The 19,465-nt window shown below is 35.7% G+C and overlaps 2 protein-coding genes across 2 annotated transcripts in view; both read right to left on the bottom strand.

Annotated features, from left to right (window-relative positions):
• The window catches only part of LOC132756851 (uncharacterized), a gene marked incomplete at its 3' end in the record, with an annotated part of 136,027 nt that extends 128,063 nt beyond the window's left edge, over nucleotides 1-7,964 (bottom strand). The window contains 4 exon segments of the mRNA XM_060747998.1: nucleotides 735-951; nucleotides 1,677-1,826; nucleotides 5,083-5,256; nucleotides 5,438-7,964. Of these exon segments, the coding sequence (XP_060603981.1) occupies nucleotides 735-951; nucleotides 1,677-1,826; nucleotides 5,083-5,256; nucleotides 5,438-7,964 (3,068 nt within the window).
• A 635-nt stretch (nucleotides 7,965-8,599) lies between these two features.
• Nucleotides 8,600-19,465, bottom strand: part of LOC132756841 (uncharacterized) — a 34,375-nt gene continuing 23,509 nt past the window's right edge. The window contains exons 15-25 of the mRNA XM_060747988.1: nucleotides 19,216-19,423; nucleotides 18,475-18,564; nucleotides 17,779-18,092; nucleotides 17,157-17,362; nucleotides 16,723-16,914; nucleotides 15,895-16,090; nucleotides 15,092-15,254; nucleotides 14,292-14,563; nucleotides 12,432-12,630; nucleotides 11,844-11,993; nucleotides 8,600-9,996 (exon numbers count right to left, since the gene is read on the bottom strand). Of these exons, the coding sequence (XP_060603971.1) occupies nucleotides 8,600-9,996; nucleotides 11,844-11,993; nucleotides 12,432-12,630; nucleotides 14,292-14,563; nucleotides 15,092-15,254; nucleotides 15,895-16,090; nucleotides 16,723-16,914; nucleotides 17,157-17,362; nucleotides 17,779-18,092; nucleotides 18,475-18,564; nucleotides 19,216-19,423 (3,387 nt within the window). The remainder of the gene's footprint in view (nucleotides 9,997-11,843; nucleotides 11,994-12,431; nucleotides 12,631-14,291; nucleotides 14,564-15,091; nucleotides 15,255-15,894; nucleotides 16,091-16,722; nucleotides 16,915-17,156; nucleotides 17,363-17,778; nucleotides 18,093-18,474; nucleotides 18,565-19,215; nucleotides 19,424-19,465) is intronic.

Raw genomic sequence — 19,465 nt, 5'->3', positions numbered from 1 at the left:
TCTGAAACATAAATATTGTTACAGATATTTTCCCTTGAAATAGAGATCTGTTCTGTAAACACAGAGCTGATCTCTTTCTTTAGCAAAGGGATCTCTTCAGTAAATATACATAATTATCTCTTCCATAATCACAGAGATCTCTTCTTTGAGTACAGAGATCACTTCCCTAAATATAGAGATCAGGTTAGATAGCATCATAGGACAGAATTTCAATATAGAAAATTTCTTAAAATAAAGACATAGCATTCTTTTTTGCTGGACCTGAGGAAATGAAATCTGTGGCAAAGAACTGACTTTTGATCAACTTGCTTACAGTCACAGATATATAGGTTAACATATAACAAAAATCAATGTGTCATTTAAGGTGATTCAAAGAACTACATAGTACAATATAATTATGTTATGAAATTATTTCAAACATTTGCTTAATTTTAAGAAAACAACAATAATTGTAAATAACCAGACACAAAGCCTAAGCCACCAATGTAGAAAGCAATACCTAAAAAGTCTTTCTAAATAACATTATAATACTGCATGTTTGTAAAAACTGTTGATCATGACGTTTATATAGTTTTTATATTCACAGCTGCTGTCCTTTTACAAAGAAATCTCTCCCTTTTTTTCCCAGATTTTATATACAAGCAACTGTTTATATAGGGCCATATAACCTGTCAAAAATCTTTATAACTAATATCATAATCATTAGTAAATTGCTATACTGAAAATATTCTTACGTATACGATCTTTCATCATCTTGTACATAAACTGTCCCTGAAGCACCAGCCTCAGCATCTGTTCCAGGGGCTCCTCCATGTGTATCAAAATATCCCCTGTGATAAGGTATTGTGTCATGACGTGAATGATAGAGCGCAATCCTCCCTCCAGACCCACCACCACCAGATGTCAGATCCCCTGAGCCCCCAAGAGCCTGTATGTGCCCGGTATGACTTCCTGTAAATGTATCCAGTTCATAAATAATGTTATAAAAACAAACTTTCTGTAACAATTTAAGACCCGAGGTAAATATTTATGTAATATTTGATCAAGTCTATTTTTATCACTTGATTTTTTTTTTCATTTTTCATCAAACTTGGCTAAGAAGCACAGCATCAACAAGAACAATATAACTAGATGTTCCTGATGTTTTATCAATTATAATCAAAACAATTATAGACTAGTTCTTTATCATAGACCCAATATTTCATAATATACATTGTATGTTTTTTTCTTTGCCATGATAGATAACTGGACAGTGAGATAATATTATAGGCTCTTCTGAATATACACTTAATGTTAACAAATGTTAAAAGTGTACATCTACATGTATAAATGATCACCTATATATGGGTCTTAATAATAGGCTCACGCAATCATACTAGAATTTTCAATAAATACAGCTAAGAGACATTATGTGAGATTCATTTTACTTATTCAATTTTATAATAAACACAAATGCAACACATGCGCTCGATGTATGTGATTTTATAGAAAACATTAAGTGTAAATTATTAAAATACTGCATATTCCCACTGTAGCTTGGTAGCATATTCATGGTAGCATTGTCGCACTTATGCTACAAAACTATACCTTCATCACTTTTATAATAATGACTATATAGTGTCCGTACACAAAAATATGAATTGTCTTGCAAAATTTGGGACTCAAGTATAACATACCTGTAAAGTTATGGGTCCATATTTGAATGCTGCCCCCACTGCCACCACTAGCACCATCATTTATTACACTCTTGGTGTTCTCACTGTTCGCTATGATATAACCATCAACGGTCAAAGTGTGAGCAACTTCCATTTTGATTACACCACCACCTGAAATATATATTTTGAATGAAAATGAAAAGCCATTACAATTAAACTTGTACTGTACTGGTTTCCTAGCAGTTTCCGTCCCCTAGCAGTTTTCCAGCTGTTTATCATTTTCGTCCAGTACAGACTATTTTTACCAGTGTCACTCAGGCATCCACATTAATTTATCAATCAGAGAGACATTTGTTTTCTATGCTAAACAACATATTAAATAGTACAATGATTTAAATCTTTTTAAGTTTTGCCTGTTATTTAAAGTAACATAAGAGAACTTGCGACTTTTAAAAATTAGCAACACCTGGGGAATTCTAGTTTGAATATCCATGCGCAATAACTAAGACCCCATTTTAGGTAAATCAATATTTCGGAAAATAGTTTTGCAGACGACACAGAAAAGGTTGGGAAGTTCTGTTTGTCTGATAAAACCATCTTAACATTGCTTAAGTTACTGGATTATTACTCAAAATAAAAAAAGTCCGGAAAACTTCTATGAATTTTTTAATAAAGCTGAAAAAAAGTGTTACATTTCAGGCCTATATTCAAATTAAAAAGTAAAATGAAAGTGCAACATAAAACACATGGCAATGCTGGACAGGTACCTAACTTTATCCTGTCAAAGTTTTGTACCCCTCCGTAATCTGATATTTTTTTTATTTGTTAAAAAGTGCGATTTGTGCAAACTGCAAACCAGTACTGGTTGAGGACCTATAATCAGATAATCCTATATCAAAACTGCACAACCATCAAACCCGGACGGCCCCGAAAATGTCTGATTTACATTAAGGCCTACTTAAAATCTAGTTTATACAAATTTATATAAGTTCGATTGTGTTGGCCGCTATAATTAAGCTTATTGAAACACTCTTGTATCCGTTCCTGGAACCAACCAATACTAAGCAATGAATGTATCAAGTTTCTTGCTCAACGAAACAACGGCTTGCCCCTGACAGTGTTTGAACAAAGGGGTATGGCTCATTGAATGGTCACAAAATATGTATTTGATCAAATACATATTTGGGTTTGAACCCACGCTGTCAAAGGGACCCGGCACAGTGTTTGGATAGTGTAAAAAAAGTAATTCTAGAAATAAAAATATGTTATATATAATATATAGACCTTGTCTATATTATATATATTACATATAAACTATATATATTTTTTTCTAGAATTACTTTTTTCCACTATCCCGACACTGTGCCGGTCCCTATGCACGCGCTTAGATTACTAATCCGACGCGTTAACCACTCGGCCACGCCGCCACTTTGTTCAGACAACAGTGGTTGTCGATCAATCAAAAAAATAAGAAAAGAAAAACGATACATTTCATATATCTGCCAGTTCCTCTGAGTCACCACTGTCATTTTCTTAAACAGTAGTGCAAATGTCGTTTTATTTTCAAGAGAAGTAACTCTTTTTTTCTAGATAATTTACAAGGGTTAAATGCAAATGGCGTTTTATTATCAGGGGACGTAATGCATCTGTAGTATACAGCAGAGCAGAAGGATAATTTTTAGCTACATAATGAAGACAATGATTTGACAGATTTGTTAGACTCTTTATACACATTGTTAGCCTTTGCAAAAATGTGCTAATTTAACATCGGTATAGATAAAGGTATATATCGTACACAGCTTGAAAAGTCATATTGAACTCGTCTATCGGCTTGTCCAATATGACTTTTCAAGCTGTGTACTCGTCCAACTATTCCCGTATTGTAGAGTAAAATGTATAATAACCTATAATTCTTATACAGAAACTATTTTCATATAGATCTTATTTCCTTAAGGATTTTATTTTCATACAGCTTTAATTTTCACAGATATTATTCTCCTAAAAATCTTAGTCGAAAACAGACATTATTTTCATACAGATTTACAGTATTTTCGCATATGTCTTATTTTCATGCATATATCAATTCATACAAGTGTTATTTACTTACAGATCATATTTTCGTTTATATCACATTTTCAATAGGATCTTATTTACGTACATATATAGTATTTTCATACATGTATTATTTTTTTTAACACATCGTATTTTCGTATAAGCATGTACCTTATTTTTCGTATATGTACATTATTTCATACAGCTTTTATTTTCTTACAGATCTTTTTTTCGTATAGTATTGTATAGATTTTATTTTCGTACATATTCTTATATATAGATCTTATTTTCGTAGTCGTTGTTTCTGGATTTTTTTTTCGCACCAGTTCTTTCTTTTATTTTGATACTTTTTCACTACAAACATTTCTTGTCTTATATAAGAACATTAAATCCCTATACAATCTTATTTGCAAAATCATAAAAAAAATAAAATTAATACCATTTTAATATAGAAATCTTAGTTATGAACCATGTAAATCTTATTTTCGTAGTCGCCATCTTAGGTTATGTTCGCATGCGTTCTTTCTATACTATCTGGGATATTTACCATATTTACCGCAAGGACGTCTACATGTAATATATCACTACAAAACATTTCATTCTTTATTATTTCATTTAAGCACAAGTCATTTAATCAAAATGAAAATTCTTTTTACTATATTATATCAAAAATAAATCTTATTTTCGCTTTACACGGAGAATTAAGGCAATTTTTGTGCCCAAACTCAACTTTTTAAAGTTTTTTTTTGGTTCTGAAATTATAATTTGCTGTAAAATCATTAAGAAATTGCACAAGTATATAATTAACATAGTTATTTAGACAGATAAATTCACTATTTCAAAAACAAATCTTACTTTCGTAGCTGCTATTTCATTTTCACGAAAATAGCTTATTTTCGGTATCCATCTATACCCTAATCATATTATACATTTCCTTTTGTTTTAAATAGCATTTTCCACGTGCTTAAATAATCAAACAAAATTTCTGACATAAAATTATGAAAAAAATCTATATAGATAACACCCATGTATATTATATGCCAGTTTCTCGACAAGTCACTTATTCTTTAAAGGTATATTAGAATTTAAAATGTCAAAGCGCGGATTTTTATGTAATAAAGATCCGTGGTCAAAGATATATATATGAGCTGTGTCACGACAAAACCAACATAATGGGTTAGCGACCAGCATGGATCCAGACCAGCCTACGCATCCGCGCAGTCTGATCAGGATCCATGCTGTTCGCTATCGGTTGCTCTACTTGTTGTTGAGTTGGTATACCGAAAATAAGCTATTTTCGCGAAAATGAAATAGCTGGTCGCAAATACACTATGTTGGTTTTGTCGTGACGCGGCTCAAATATAGAAAATCTTGCCTGTTCCTCCGTTAGCTCCTTCACCACCAGACCCGTGCTCATTAGGAAAATAAAGGCTACCATAGGGAGGGTAACGTTCTAGCCGACATGTCACATAACCTCCACAGCCCCCGCGACCTCCAAGGCCACCATGAGAAGCCCCACTTGATCCGAGTATGCTCCATGTTCCCGCGCCTTAAACATTTTACAAAGTTATGTTGTTAAATAGACGCTAATTGTAAGTGTGATATGACAGATAAATAAGCTAGGTTATTACTTGAAACTAAAGCTTTTCAAATCATTTATCACAAACGACTAAGATTTTAAACACTTTTAAACCAAAACTCATAAAATATGACTCAGAAAAAATTATTACCAGGGCCATCTCCTGGAAGAAAACCACCGTTGCTAGCATCAATAAATCCACCATCATCTACCGTGAGGTCTGTCGCCTTGATATGGAGATTTCCACCTTTTATTAAACCACCTCCTTCGATAATGATCCATCCGAAAGTCAGATCGTATGAATCCGAATCAGCATTAGGATTGGAGCAATTGATGTACGAGTCAGCTTTAATAACTGTCAGTCCTTCAATGACGTAATTTCGAGGATCTCTGTCATTGGTAGATCCAGTTTTAAATAACCTCAGGCCTCCACCTTGTACAAGAGTTAAATTATGAATGTGATCAACGGTTCCTTCAATGTGTAGAAAAACGCTCTCGAGAAAGGTTTCCGGTGCCAGACCGAGGTAGCCATTTTCGTAAACATAAGAGTTGAATGGAGTGTCCAAAAAATCGCGCTCAAGATCCATAATCTGATTTGGACCTATATGTACATATCCTGTTCTATCACCAATCATATGTAGGAAATGGATATTGCAACCATTTTCATATGGGTCTGGCATGAATGCTAAGTGGGCGTTACCGAATATTTGTAATTCATTAAACCTGTAATCATCAATGGCACGAGCAAGTCTATGATCAGACGAGGAAGGCAATATCCATGCTTTAAATCTATCTTCTTCCAAATCAGAGTATGTTTTAACTAGATTGCCTTCTTTTGAATTTGTACGCTTATTATTATTGACATATAATGTGCTATGGTCTTTGTCTCGATGATAAATGTAAACAGTGCCTGGGCCACCAGACTCCGCATTTCCACTAGCGTAACCACCGTGACATTGATATGTACCCCAGTAAGTCACATTCTCCCGTAAGTAAATAGCAATTCTTCCCCCTGCACCTGCACTTCCAAGTCCGTTTTCAAAACTACTTCCGCCATTTGCTGTAATATTTCCCATTCCACGGAATTTGAAGGTGTCAATTAAGACTGACCCGCCAGATCCACCACCACCAGACATGGCCTTACCGTCTCCACCATTTGAACGAACTTCGCCATCTATTTGAAAAAGATTTGAAACTGTAATGTAGAGCCTTCCGCCACCTTGTCCACCAACGTTCCATCCACCTCCTCCTGCACTTCCACTTTCTCTAGGCTGAAACGTATTGCCATACGGTTGACCGGTCATTGTTGTTCCAGATCCTTTTCCACTAGTACCTCCATGGCCAGCACCTGACGAGCCGTCATCGTCTGTCGTTCCTAAGCCACGATTTACAGTACTTGTCTGGGAATCCTCCGGTCTGTACCCTAAAGAGTCTGCATGTAGAGACGCTCCATAATCTAGCGTAAGATCGTTTGCGATTAAAATGATATCTGTTCCATAAAAGTGACTACCTCCCTCCATATTCAATTTGTTTTCAACTGTAAATGTAGACACTGGGTCGGACACTGGATCTGTGATTATGCTTATCGTTGCATTATCTCGGATGGTAACCCAAAGGAAATTGTATTCATCTGCTTTAGCCAATGTTGTACGACCCCCTGATTTCAGTGCAAGATGTCCCCTGTGGTGTAACGTTATATTTTCAACATGATCAAGTTCTCCGTGCAACCAAACTGTCACATCATGTACGTAAGTGTTTGGAGCGAGTCCTAAATATCCACCTGCATAAACTCTGGCATTAAACGGAAGGTCAATCTCAGCTCTTTCGAGATCCATAATTTGATTATTTCCAATATGCATGGTTCCAGTTCTATCTCCGATCATATATAAGAAAAAGATGTCAACGGGAGTGCCAACTGGGTGTGGTAAAACAGCAAAATGCGCTGCGCCGGAAATTTGAACTTCATTGAAAGAAAATGAGAATTTTCCATCTGAAAACTCATTTGTACCCGACTCTGGCAAAATCCAAGTTCGGCAAGAATCATGGGTCAAATCAGAATAATCTTCAATAACATTATTCTCATCTCTTGGATGCTGATCATTATTGTCTAGAATAAGTGTGGTGTGATCTTTTAACATATTATAGGCAAAAACTGTACCTGCACCTCCATGTTCGGATTCTATACCTCCTGCAGGGCCACCATATGCCTGGTGGCGAAAAGAGGACATTGTTTCGTTTACCTTAAAATAAACGGCTATTCTTCCGCCAGCACCCCCGCTGCCAGTACTCAGTGAATAGTTTGAGCCGGAACCCCCGTTAGCAGTAATTTTACCATAACCCTGAATGATATTACAATGAATCCAAATAGCCCCACCTGATCCACCACCTGATCCGTTAAAATAAGCATCTGCTCCATTAGCGCTCACAATACCGTCTATAAATATAGTATCGGTAACATTAAACCAAAGTGTTCCACCACCAGCACCGCCGTCCAAATCGTATAACCCAAGTCCTCCTGAAGAACCTAAATTCTCTGGCTGAAATGTGTCCCCATGGGAAAACCCTGCACGGGAAGTTGCATTGGCCTGCTTGCCGCCGCTCCCGCCATGTCCTCCACCTCCACCTTTACCAAGAATAATATCGGGGGGGCCCCCCCCAAGGCTTTTTAAACAGGCCATGTTTAAAAAAAGACCAATTTCACTTTGACTATGCATAATCTATATCCCAAGACCTTTTGGGCATAAATTGCCCCAGCGTCAATTTGTTAACCCTTTTTTCAGCTTCAGGGTTATTTTGAGTTCCATTGTTTATCCCACCCCTTAATCGTCTTTCCTTGAAAGATAAAGGAAAACCCCTTTTCTGCAAAAGGATCGGGTTGTTGCTTTTTAAGTGTTGAATCATCTTGAATTTTTACAAAGTCAAACTTATAACTACTCTCTCGCTTTTGTGGCGTATGCCCACCGTGTTTAAGCCATAGATAACCCCCTTGTCGTAACGTTATGTTTTCGACATTAGACAGAATTCCACTCAGATGCATTTCCACACCATGCACAAACGTCATTGGGGGAAAGCCCCTAAAATGCCCGGGTATTATATGTGTTAAAAAGGAAAGGTTCCATTTTCTTCTGGGTTCTATATTTTTAAGTAAGTCCATTCCCTTGCCTTCGGCAACATGAAACTGACCCTGTGGGGTTTCACTTTTTCATATACTTTGAAAATATTTTTTACGTTAAAATCATTGTTATCCACCCCCTTTCCTTTAGTGATCTTCGCCCATTTTCATATAACAGAAATTTACTTTTTTGGGGGCTGTTCAATCGCGCAGTTCTCCGTTTCCATATATCTGAAGCTCCTCAAACTCATATGCATATCCCCCGGTTGTGCCTGTGGCAAAAGAATGCTTTCCAGAAATTGGCATAATCCAGGCACGTCCACAATCTTGGCTTTTGCTGTTCCAGTTGACATATAAATCTCTTGGGCGTGGGGCGCCGTTGTTATCTATAATCAATGTCCTATGTTCCTCTTTTAAGTGATACAAGAACACAGTACCTGGTCCTCCAGCTTCGCACTCATCACATTCCCTACCAGGCAATCCCCCATTTGCAAGATAACGAAACTCACTGAAAGTAAAGTTTCTTTCAAACAGAATTGATATTCTTCCGCCCGCACCGCCACCTCCCGACGACTCTACGACGTCACCTAAGAGCGTGTACGTGGGAATTGGGGTTGTATCAGAAATAACATTTGGTGGCGTAGTCGTGCTTGTGGTCGGATCCTCTGTAGATGAATTAGTTGTATTTGAAGCTGGTGTTGTAGTCGTTGTTGTTGTTGTCCAGGTTGAAACTGTTCTGGATTCACAGCCATAGCCTTCTGCACAACATATTTGCTCACGACTACAAGAACTTCCAGAACACGAATCTTCTATACGACAGCACATGGTCTGGTTGTATAACCAACCGTATTCATTATCATAAACTGTTCCAGTGTCGTAACAACACTCTTCACCGTATGATATATGATCATGACAGCAAATGTATTTTGACTGTAAGTTTTTTGTTTTCCTGTCCAAGAACAAATCAATGGAATCATAACAACAGTCTGAAAAGTCGGCTGTGCAGCATACTTCTTTTGTCTGACACGAAGCATCGGCATAGTTGCATCTTTCCTCGTTGTTACAAAGGTAAGAACATTCAGTTATTGGAACACAAGAACCGGAGCTACAGTCCTGACCAGCGTAGCAACGCATTTCGTTTACCGGAAGTTCGTCCACTTGTACTTCTGTGCACGTTGCTCCTGATTCAAGGCTATTACAGACGGTCTTTGTACAAGTGGTTTCATCATAACAGTTACTACCGATGCATTTTTTAATTGTATCACAACGGATCCGTTCGAGGCCATCGCTGCGGACTAGTTCTTGAACCTTGGTATCACCGAACGAACCTTTTCCCCCAGCTGCTTGAATGAGACCAAAGCCTGTCAGCCGATCAGTTTGCATCCAGATACTACCACCACTCCCACCACCACTAACTTGTCCAAGAACGGTACTTCCGTCTTCAGCGTTAGCTGAAAGTTCACCGTCAATGTGGATTGTATTTGTTGCACTGATTCGTATCAAACCGGCACCTCTTCCACCACCGTCTCCACCACCAGATGATCCGAACTGTGAGGCGCTGTAGACATCATCATGTGGTAGACCACAGACAATTTCATCTGCAAGGCAAAACAATAGCATAAATTCAAAAATAGGACAGAAACGAACTCTGAGTCTATACAATATGTTCATTAAATCAACAGGACCAGAAATATTACCAGGAAAGTTGAGAGCCTTGTGTGCGTGCGTGCGTGCGTGCTTGTGTGTGTGCGTGTGTGTTTGTATGTGTGTGTTTTGTTTTTGTTCTATTTAGCAAATTCAATTCAGTTACAATTTTCTGCAGCGTAATTATTGTTTTTATACAAACAGTATCTTTTTTTTCTAAGTAACAATTTAACTGTTCATTTAAAAGCACATTTTACCTATGAAATGAATTTTCTTTCCCTTTCTTAGAAAGAGCAAATATGAGTATTTTAACGCTTAAATAGGGAATTTAGAGCATGTAAGCTGCTTATTATGTGAAAAATAGCGTTGAAAGTGAAATTATTTGCCATGAAAGTAGCAAAATGTAACCAAAGTAGTATTTTGACTTTCATATAAAATACTAACCCTAATTAAACATATTGCTAAAAAAGCAACAGAATCTAAAAATGGTTCGGGTAATTGGCAGGTGAGTAACCTTTCTAGAAACTATAACAGGGCACCAAAAAGAAAATGTTTTTTTTTTAAGAAAAAAGCAGCAAATCTTTTTTTAAGAAATAAGCAGAAATTTTAACAAATTTAAAAAAATTTCATATAGCGAAATTTTGAAATTTTACCCCAAATTTTTTAAAATCATAATTTAAAATTTAAATTTTTTTCCGTTGCTTTGCAAAAATAATTTTAAATATATATAAAATTTGTCCCTTTCCCCCCAACAAACCCCCACTTCCGCCATGTCCGGCCCCATTTTCGGAGCCAGCCCTCTTCCGGGGGTTGTTTCCATATAAAAAAAGATCTCAGTTTTTGGTGTCAGAAATTCTTACCCACCGTGGGGCTTCATCTACCCCCGGGCCGTAAAATGGGATATTTGCTTCAAATGTTAAATTGTGTTCCCAAAAACCCCAACTCCGCAAGTTTGTTTATTTTTAAGAAAAAAGTTTTTCCCCCTTTTCGTCAAGGGTAAAGTTATTTTGGAATGTACCTCCAGCCCTTTAAAATTGGATTTCGGGAAATTCAAAATGAACCTGCGAAAAATTTCCTTTATTTTTACCCATTTATACACCCCAAAAATTGCCATTTTATAAAAAGTAAAATTTTTAAATTTTGACCCAGGGCCTTTCAGAATATTTAAATATCTTGGACTTTCAATTTGGGTCCCAAGGGCCCAAGATTTCCATTGGTTTTCATGAAATTTAAAAGGGAAATATCAATCTTATCTTTTTTTAGTTTCAATTTTTGGTTTTTTTTCCTAATAAATGGTCCAGTGCGATCGCCGTTCATTTTTGGGAAGTAATAGTTGGGAATCTATTTTTCCCTTTTTAACCGGGCCGTGAGCTTTTCCAAAAGATTTCAGCCGTAAAATTTTATTATTTTTTGCTGTAAAACAGGTAGATTCAAATAAGTACTAAAGATTAGTAACATATATCAAAAAGAAGTCTTATGACAGTTTTAACTTTTCATCTGCATAATTCCTAAAATGGACTTGTCAAGCTTCTATTTGTGCAACAGACATTATCCATTTTTGGAATATCAAGATATATATTTACAGTTAGGCAACCAACTATAAAGGATTTGGTCAGACTGCATGAATGCAATGGCTGGTCTGCATCTATAATTATGGTAATAGTTATCACTAACTCCTTATAAGTATTTATATTTAAGTATCCTATATTTAAACACCAAGTTGATTAAACTTTGAAGAATTTATATGTCATAAGGTTTATAGAATCTAAAGCATTAAACATAAGTGACAACACATGCTTGCCTGTAGGAAATCTGTTATTTTCACCATGGTGAGGTAAAAACCAAGTATGAGTTGTATCCTCTGAAAGGTCGTTGTAGTCATTTATCACACCACTTTCGCCAGCTATCCCACGGCCACGGTTGTTAATGAGTAATGTTGAGTGACTGTAGCCTGGAATTAGGCAATAAACGTGAAATATTCTTCAGTTGTGCAAAGATATGTTTCCTTTATCATGTTTTTTCACATGAAAATAATTTTTATCATCATGTTATTTGTATGAAATTTAATCCATCTTAAGATTGACTTTAACATAATATACACTTTTCATTTAGGTTGGCAATGGTAGATTCTTGCATTTGTCATTGAGAACTTGGTTACTATAATTATGTACATGTATCATCAGTAATCCACTTGAGAATTAAATTATTTATTTACTCGCCAGATGTGAAAGTCTCTTTAATAGATGTAAGAACTTCATACGTAAATATATGTAAACCGTCTGCTCCTCAAAAGTTGCAAATACTTTGAATGATACATATTATGGTGAATATTAAAATATGATTGGGTTAATTAATACAGTTGTGAAAAAATGCCCTTCTTGTAACATACCATTGTGATAAAAGAACGCTGTCCCTGACGCTCCGTCACATTCTGGGCTTGAAGAGTCGCCTCCGTAAATGTCCCAAGAGCCAGAATATGTAAAATTGCTATCAAAGTACATTGCTATCCGTCCACCTGACCCACCACATCCTTCATAATCACCATAAGTGGAGCCATCACCCCCTGTTACTTGAAAATGTCCGTAACCCTAGAAATCATAAGCACTTGATTTGTAAATGAACTTCCCAATTGAAAATGACATTTATATGCTGTTAAACCCTTTCACTGCCAAAGAGACGGCTTAAGCCGTCCCTGTTATTTTCGGCGTATTTGCCATAATTATGGACGGTTTTAGCCGTTTCTATAATAATAATAGTAATAATAATGAATTAATAATAATATTACTAAAAATAATAATAAATATAAAGAAAATTATACCATCGACAATTATTATTATTATACTAACAGATTTGGAAACATTTATAATTATTATAATACTAATAACAAATAATAATGATTATATTAATTAATAATTAAATATGCAAAAATTTGTTGAATTAATTACTACAGAATGTAAGCGTGGCATAAGAAATTTAAGTACATATGTAGAAAAAGCATTTACATTAAGAACAAACGAACTTTACAGAGATAACTATTCTTAAACTGATTTTTCAAGATGTAATGATGTGAATTTTGTTAGTATGACTCTTATATGCCTTTATTGTTTATCACTTAGCTTTGTAAAATGTAATCTCATTATGTAAAATTATAGTAAATCCATATGTCAATCAACTTGCTAGTTTCGCTTTTGTGCAAGTTTTGACTGGAAATGGAATAAGAATTCGTATTTATTTTATGTCCGATTGACATTTTACATTTATGATTTAAAATTTTTGAAATAAAATCCATATTGGTCACCAACTTTCCACTTTCGTTTTCGAGCAAGTTGTGACTAGATATGGAATCATTTTTCTTACTACTACTTACTTTACTGCACTATGCTGTATATGCACATACAAGTGTATTGAATATTAAAAATGTTTATTCTGTCTATTATGTTACAAAAAAATGTTGGAGCATATCAATATTATTAGAAAAACGGGTTGCATGTAGCAGTGCTTATACATATGCGAAAATATATGTGTATACATATGTGTAGATGGTATATATGCAAAATTATGAGCGTACTTATGTATATATACATGTATATATATATATGTATGTAATGTATGTATGTATGCATGTTTGAATATGTAATTATTATTATTAAATGTTAAATTGCTGTAGCCATATATAGTATGTAAATGTTGGCCACATGGGTCTATGACCTTCTGGTGTTTTGAAAATAAAATCTTGAAATCTTGAAATCTAATATGGTAATTTCTTAGAAAATCCTCTGGCAAATAGGTGAACAATAAAACAATAACCCTCTGGCTGCGAAAGGGTTAAGGGCGTGACATGCAGATAATCCGAATTATATACACGTACATTGTATATCAGTTTCCTTCCAACAAAATTTTTAACATTCAATTATTTGTTATAGTTATACAAAAAAGTTTATACATTTTAAATAAGTTTACAATTATTGAAAATATGAACAATGCTTTGTCAGAAACATATTTCAAATTGCCTTCCTTTATTTCCTGTAAAATTAGATCATATCTTTGTTAGTATGCATATTGAAACTTATGATATTTGTTAAGTCTTCATTTGAGCATCAGGTTTATCATATAAGACGATAAATTTCTTCAGGTACAGGGACTTTGAAAACAACAATATTCCTCTTCATGTACCTTTTTTACTCGGTAAAAATAGAAAAATTGAAACCCGCTTAATCGATTAACATACTGACAGAAAATTTTGCTGTACCTTAACATTTGCAACATCAATCAGAATCGATCCTCCACTAGCACCACCGCTAGCGCCAGATCCGGCCTCGCCATTGCAGCTTACTTCACCGTCATTCTGCAGCTCAGATGTTACTTTAAGGTAAATTACACCTGCACCACGGCCACCGTTTCCCGATACTGAAGAATCTCCACCTTTGCAACCTCTATCCTTCGGCTCAAACGCTTGGCCAAAAGGCGCACATGTAAGCTTGTTCTTAGTGTTAGCTCCACCGGGACCAGCGTGACACGCACCTGTAACCCAACATCGCAGTTTTAGACAACAGCAAATTTAGTAAATAAGTATTCTTTACATCTAAGTTAAGTGATTAATAAAAGTGGAAGTTATTTCAAGTATTCCACTAATGAACTCATACAAACATACTAGTACATACAAAGATACTTAATCTTTTGGAAAACCTAAGGTTCAGTACATGTGTCCATATTGTATATACAATTACACATTTGAGCCGCGTCACGACTAAACCAACATAGTGCGTTTGCAACTCTTCACACCATTCACCTCTCAAACAGATAGGGCAATCAAGTGCATTATTACACAATATATGAGCCGTGACATGACAAAACCAACATAATGTGTTTGCGACCAGCATGGATCCAGACCAGCCTGCGCATCCACGCAGTCTGATCAGGATCCATGCTGTTCGCTATCAGTTTCACTTCTTGTTATAGCAGCGCAGGCTGGTCTGGATCTATGCTTGTCGCAAACGCACTATGTTGGTTTTGTCGGGACCCGGCTCATTTATTTATCGATATAATCACCTGTTCCGATCGTTCCGCTTTGGCCTCTGTTGGCAGCATCACATGGGATGTCGTGTAAATCTCCAATGATCTTGCCCAAGTCGTCAATGATAAGATTTTCAGCCTCGATATTCACTTTGGTTGAATGTACTAAACCTCCGCCTTTCACACGAAGCTTTCTCGCCTAAATTGTGAAACGAACACAAAAAGATCTTTAGATTTAGTTCTACGTTTCAAATAACCGCGTGTTGACCACGTGCAAAAGTAAAATGTTTTTATGTTCCCTGATCAATCGCAGTTTTGTTTTCAAAAAACAAATAAATAAATACATGAAAAAAAAACACACACGCACACACAAGCAAACATGAATTTCTTTTTTGGAGATTCCGTGTTTCAATATCTTTATACATCCGGGGGTGAAAAAGTATATTTGTAATTATCAAACAATGAGGTTTGACTTGTTTAAACCTGATCTAAAACCCCATTAACTTTAAAATAATCTTTGAATTTTACTTCAAATTGTTGAATTTATGCGATTTGTTTATTTTTGTCATATCTCATCAGACGGTCCACCTTAGCGGATTTCCTGCATATATAATTAACTTGCAACTACCAGGTTCTCCACAAGTAACCTACTACCGATACTTATTTCACACACTACATAATTTCACAGAAGTGGTTAAAGACAAATAGCATATAGACTATATGTCGAGAACATTGTCTGGAAAAAAAGAATTGACACTGCGATACACTGCTTGAAAATTTATATTTTTATTTAAACAGACGTTAACACCAAGATGTATTGAAATATGAATCTATATAACCTTTATGTTTATGACGTCATTAGCTCCCGTAAGATCCCATGTCGATGTAATTTCGCCACCTGCCGCAACTGAAATCTCGTCAAAATCAAATGTTCCACTTTCAGAGGAAACACCTGTTCGCGTTGTCGATCCTGTACTTCCTAGATACAATGAACATCCGTCACCTACTGTCATATCATGGACACCTATTGTTCCCCTGAATAATAAATGTAGTGGTTCGATCATGAAGGATATAAATATGACTGGCATTTTCCACATTTCCACATTATTAAAACTTTCCCCCGCAGGAAACCTTTTTAACTTGTTTCAAGTATGAGCTGTAAGTGAACGACTGTGTTGAATTCTAGCCTTGAATTCTATCCAGGTAATGGTAAGTGTTAGTTTACATCTTATCATGCCGGAAAATTGTGATTGTTTGTATCTCCTTTGTTTTAGAAGCAGTTCGGAAAAAGAATTAACATTTAATATTATAATTTGATAACATATGATAATTGATGGCATTTTTAACATATTTACAGTTGTTCGTTGAGGGATCAATCTTCTGATAATATATAAATTATTGTTTGCTTATAGAATCTATTATTTTTGTGGTGAAACATCAACTAACAAACACTTACTATGTTTTATATCAATCAAACCCTTACCCTTATTTTTATGCACTTAAATTTACGTAAAAATTTTTTAAACTAATCCAACCAGCCTTACAATTGAATTTGTGTTTAATATTTATAACTTCATGACCATAGTTGTATCGTATATAACTGTAGTTAAAACCGATACATAAATACAACAGTTCTGTTCACGTGACCAAATCAAAGAATACCTTACCAAATATGCATTTCGGTGTTATAACATATGAAATCTGTTGGTAAAATCAACTTGGCATCTTCATAAACATAGACGTTCACTAGGAATTCCATATCTTCTGGATGTTGTACGATCACAAGCTGACCAGCTCCTACATGCAAAGTACCTGATGAGTCACCTTCAAACATGAACGCTTGAAGTTGAAAAACGTCTCTGTAAAAGATATTATCACTTGATTTGTAATATGTTCTGCAAAGCGACTCCAAACAAAACAATGGTGTCTACGAGAAATACAAAGGTATTACACGTACGCGTTTACATATGTTATAAACATGCATTATTAAAATTTCGATAATTACAAATATAATGAAATAATAACATTTCGTTTAAAATGATTTATAAACAAAATTGAACAAATCTTTAATATGTCAATGTATGCAAGGTTAACTATTTACTCTGTCAAACTCGGATCTATTGCAAGATGGGCGTTTCTGACTAAACGAATTGTGTCCATTTCTTGGAGGGTGTCGTCAGCAATCCATGTGCGGCCCGCTCGACTGGTGACATCACCATATGCATGGTCACTAATTTCCGATTCGGAATGTTCCAGACCATAATTATCAACGATTAATGTCTCGTTCTGGGCGTCAGTCACCATGTCCTGATATGAACAAATGTCACTGTTAAAGAGTATCTCATAAACGAAAGAACTTTGTTAAATATATTATGATGTTGTTATCAGTAAAATGTACTTCTTGTTAAAGTTAAGACATTGTTTTTTTTAAATTTCGTTTTTAATATAGAGTAATTGAATAAAGCGCCTGAGATCTGCGCCCTGAATTAAAGTTTTTTTTTACATGTATTGTCTGAATGAGATAAAATCCCGGCGTCGATGCCAAGAATAAAGTCACTTTCTTTAAAATGTGCAAGACAAATAACGCATCAATAGATCAACTTCACTGTCATGTCATGAAATTTAAGTCCCTCATTATACTGTTTTATACATTCAACATTTTAATCATTCATATAGGCTCAAGTTGTGACGAGACCGCCACTTCATCGGTATAATCTTCTTACCTTAAGATAGACTGTTCCCGCACCGCCAATGCTCATACTGCTATTCCCGCCACGTGAATCTAGACTGCCAAACCAGAACTGAGTCGTCTTATAATAAACAGCAATCCTTCCGCCTCCGCCAGGTCCCGTTTCCGTTGTTCCATCTCCACCGGAAGTCTGTATACTTCCGGAACCTTCCAGGTCATGTGTGTTTATAAGTATACAACCACCACTTCCGCCAGCGATTCCAGAGGAGTAACCGATATTGCCATTCGACTCAATTGTTCCTTCAACAACTAGAATCTGACTTATATCAAGGTCTAGTATGCCTCCGCCTTAAATAAAAAAAAATGTCAATTTATTTACCGGAACATAGTATTGTTGTTTTCTCCGGGCGTTGCAAAAGATAGATCTCATCCTGGAACTACAGCAGTGGAAGTTTTATACATGGGTTTACCTTTTTATTTTCTTCTTTATAAGTTTCAGCTATTTGCACTAACGTCTTATACTGCCGTTTCATCGACTACGACTAGATCATGAAATGTGTTGCTTTGGTAATCAAATGTGATAGAAAACCGTGCAGTTTAAAAACATAAATTAACGAATAATGAATAAAGAAACGCCCAAAAGCGAGCTCCTAGACAATGTTTACTTTGACTATTTAGTGTGAGTTGACACAAGCATAAGTTATATATAATCAAATGTACAGCGACGTACCAGCACCGTATGTAACGGTAGCTCCTCCGCCACCACTCCCAAACATCAAATGCGAATTATAGACACTGCCATATGTCAGCCCTGGCTCACCTGTTTAAAATATAGTAGAAAGGAAATACTTTTTCGTTCACTTCAAAAGACTTTACTTTTAAATATTTTTACAAAATTTTCATGAAAATTGAAAGAATCTCGAGGCATGCTTCTTTAATGATTCTTGCATATCAGACTGGCGTTTCCGCTAGTTTTACCCATGCCGGAAATTTCATCTGGCATGGGGGGTTCCAGATGAGTCGCGTGCTGTACAATGGCACGATAAAGATGACGTCATTTTACCGTTATGAATGATTTTTGTAATTCATACGCTGTTGAATGAAAGTAGTTACGGTTGTAATGATATAAATTTTCATTGAAAATAAAGATAAAGAATTTAGAATATAATGGAATATGGTAGAACATGCAAGAAAAAATATCTGACATATGTTTGCGGTTCGGATCGGAATATCCGTCCCTCGGTCACCCGCCCATGGGCGGTAACTCGGCAAGCCTCGTTACCGCCCAATGGGCGGGTCACCTCGGGACGGATATTCCGATCCGAACCGCAAAATATGACAGATATTATTAATTTGGAACACACATTATGTAATTGAAAATGAACACTTGTGACACAAACCTTCTAGAAATTATAATGAATCTCAAATAAAAAAGTAAACAAATTATGCTTATATATCAACTAATGTTTACCGGGGTTTCCGATTCCACCGAAGCCACCGAAGCTTGCCCCTGCTAAGACTGTCCCCGCACCGTCGCCAGTCCTAAGACCTTTCCCAGAGGCAGTCAATGTTCCAAGCTTGTCGACTTTTAATATATCTGTATGTACCCTAAGATTTGCTGATTCGATCACTCCGCCAGCTTCTATCGTAATCTGACCCGTGTGACCTGCTTTTCCTACCTAATAAACATATTGCGATATTTGTTATTTTTTTGTTGTTAG

Source organism: Ruditapes philippinarum, unplaced genomic scaffold (assembly GCF_026571515.1).
Source record: "Ruditapes philippinarum isolate M1 unplaced genomic scaffold, ASM2657151v2 ctg1563_1_1_1_1, whole genome shotgun sequence".
NCBI classification, from domain to species: Eukaryota; Metazoa; Mollusca; class Bivalvia; order Venerida; family Veneridae; genus Ruditapes; species Ruditapes philippinarum.
This window is presented reverse-complemented; position numbering and strand designations above follow the sequence as displayed.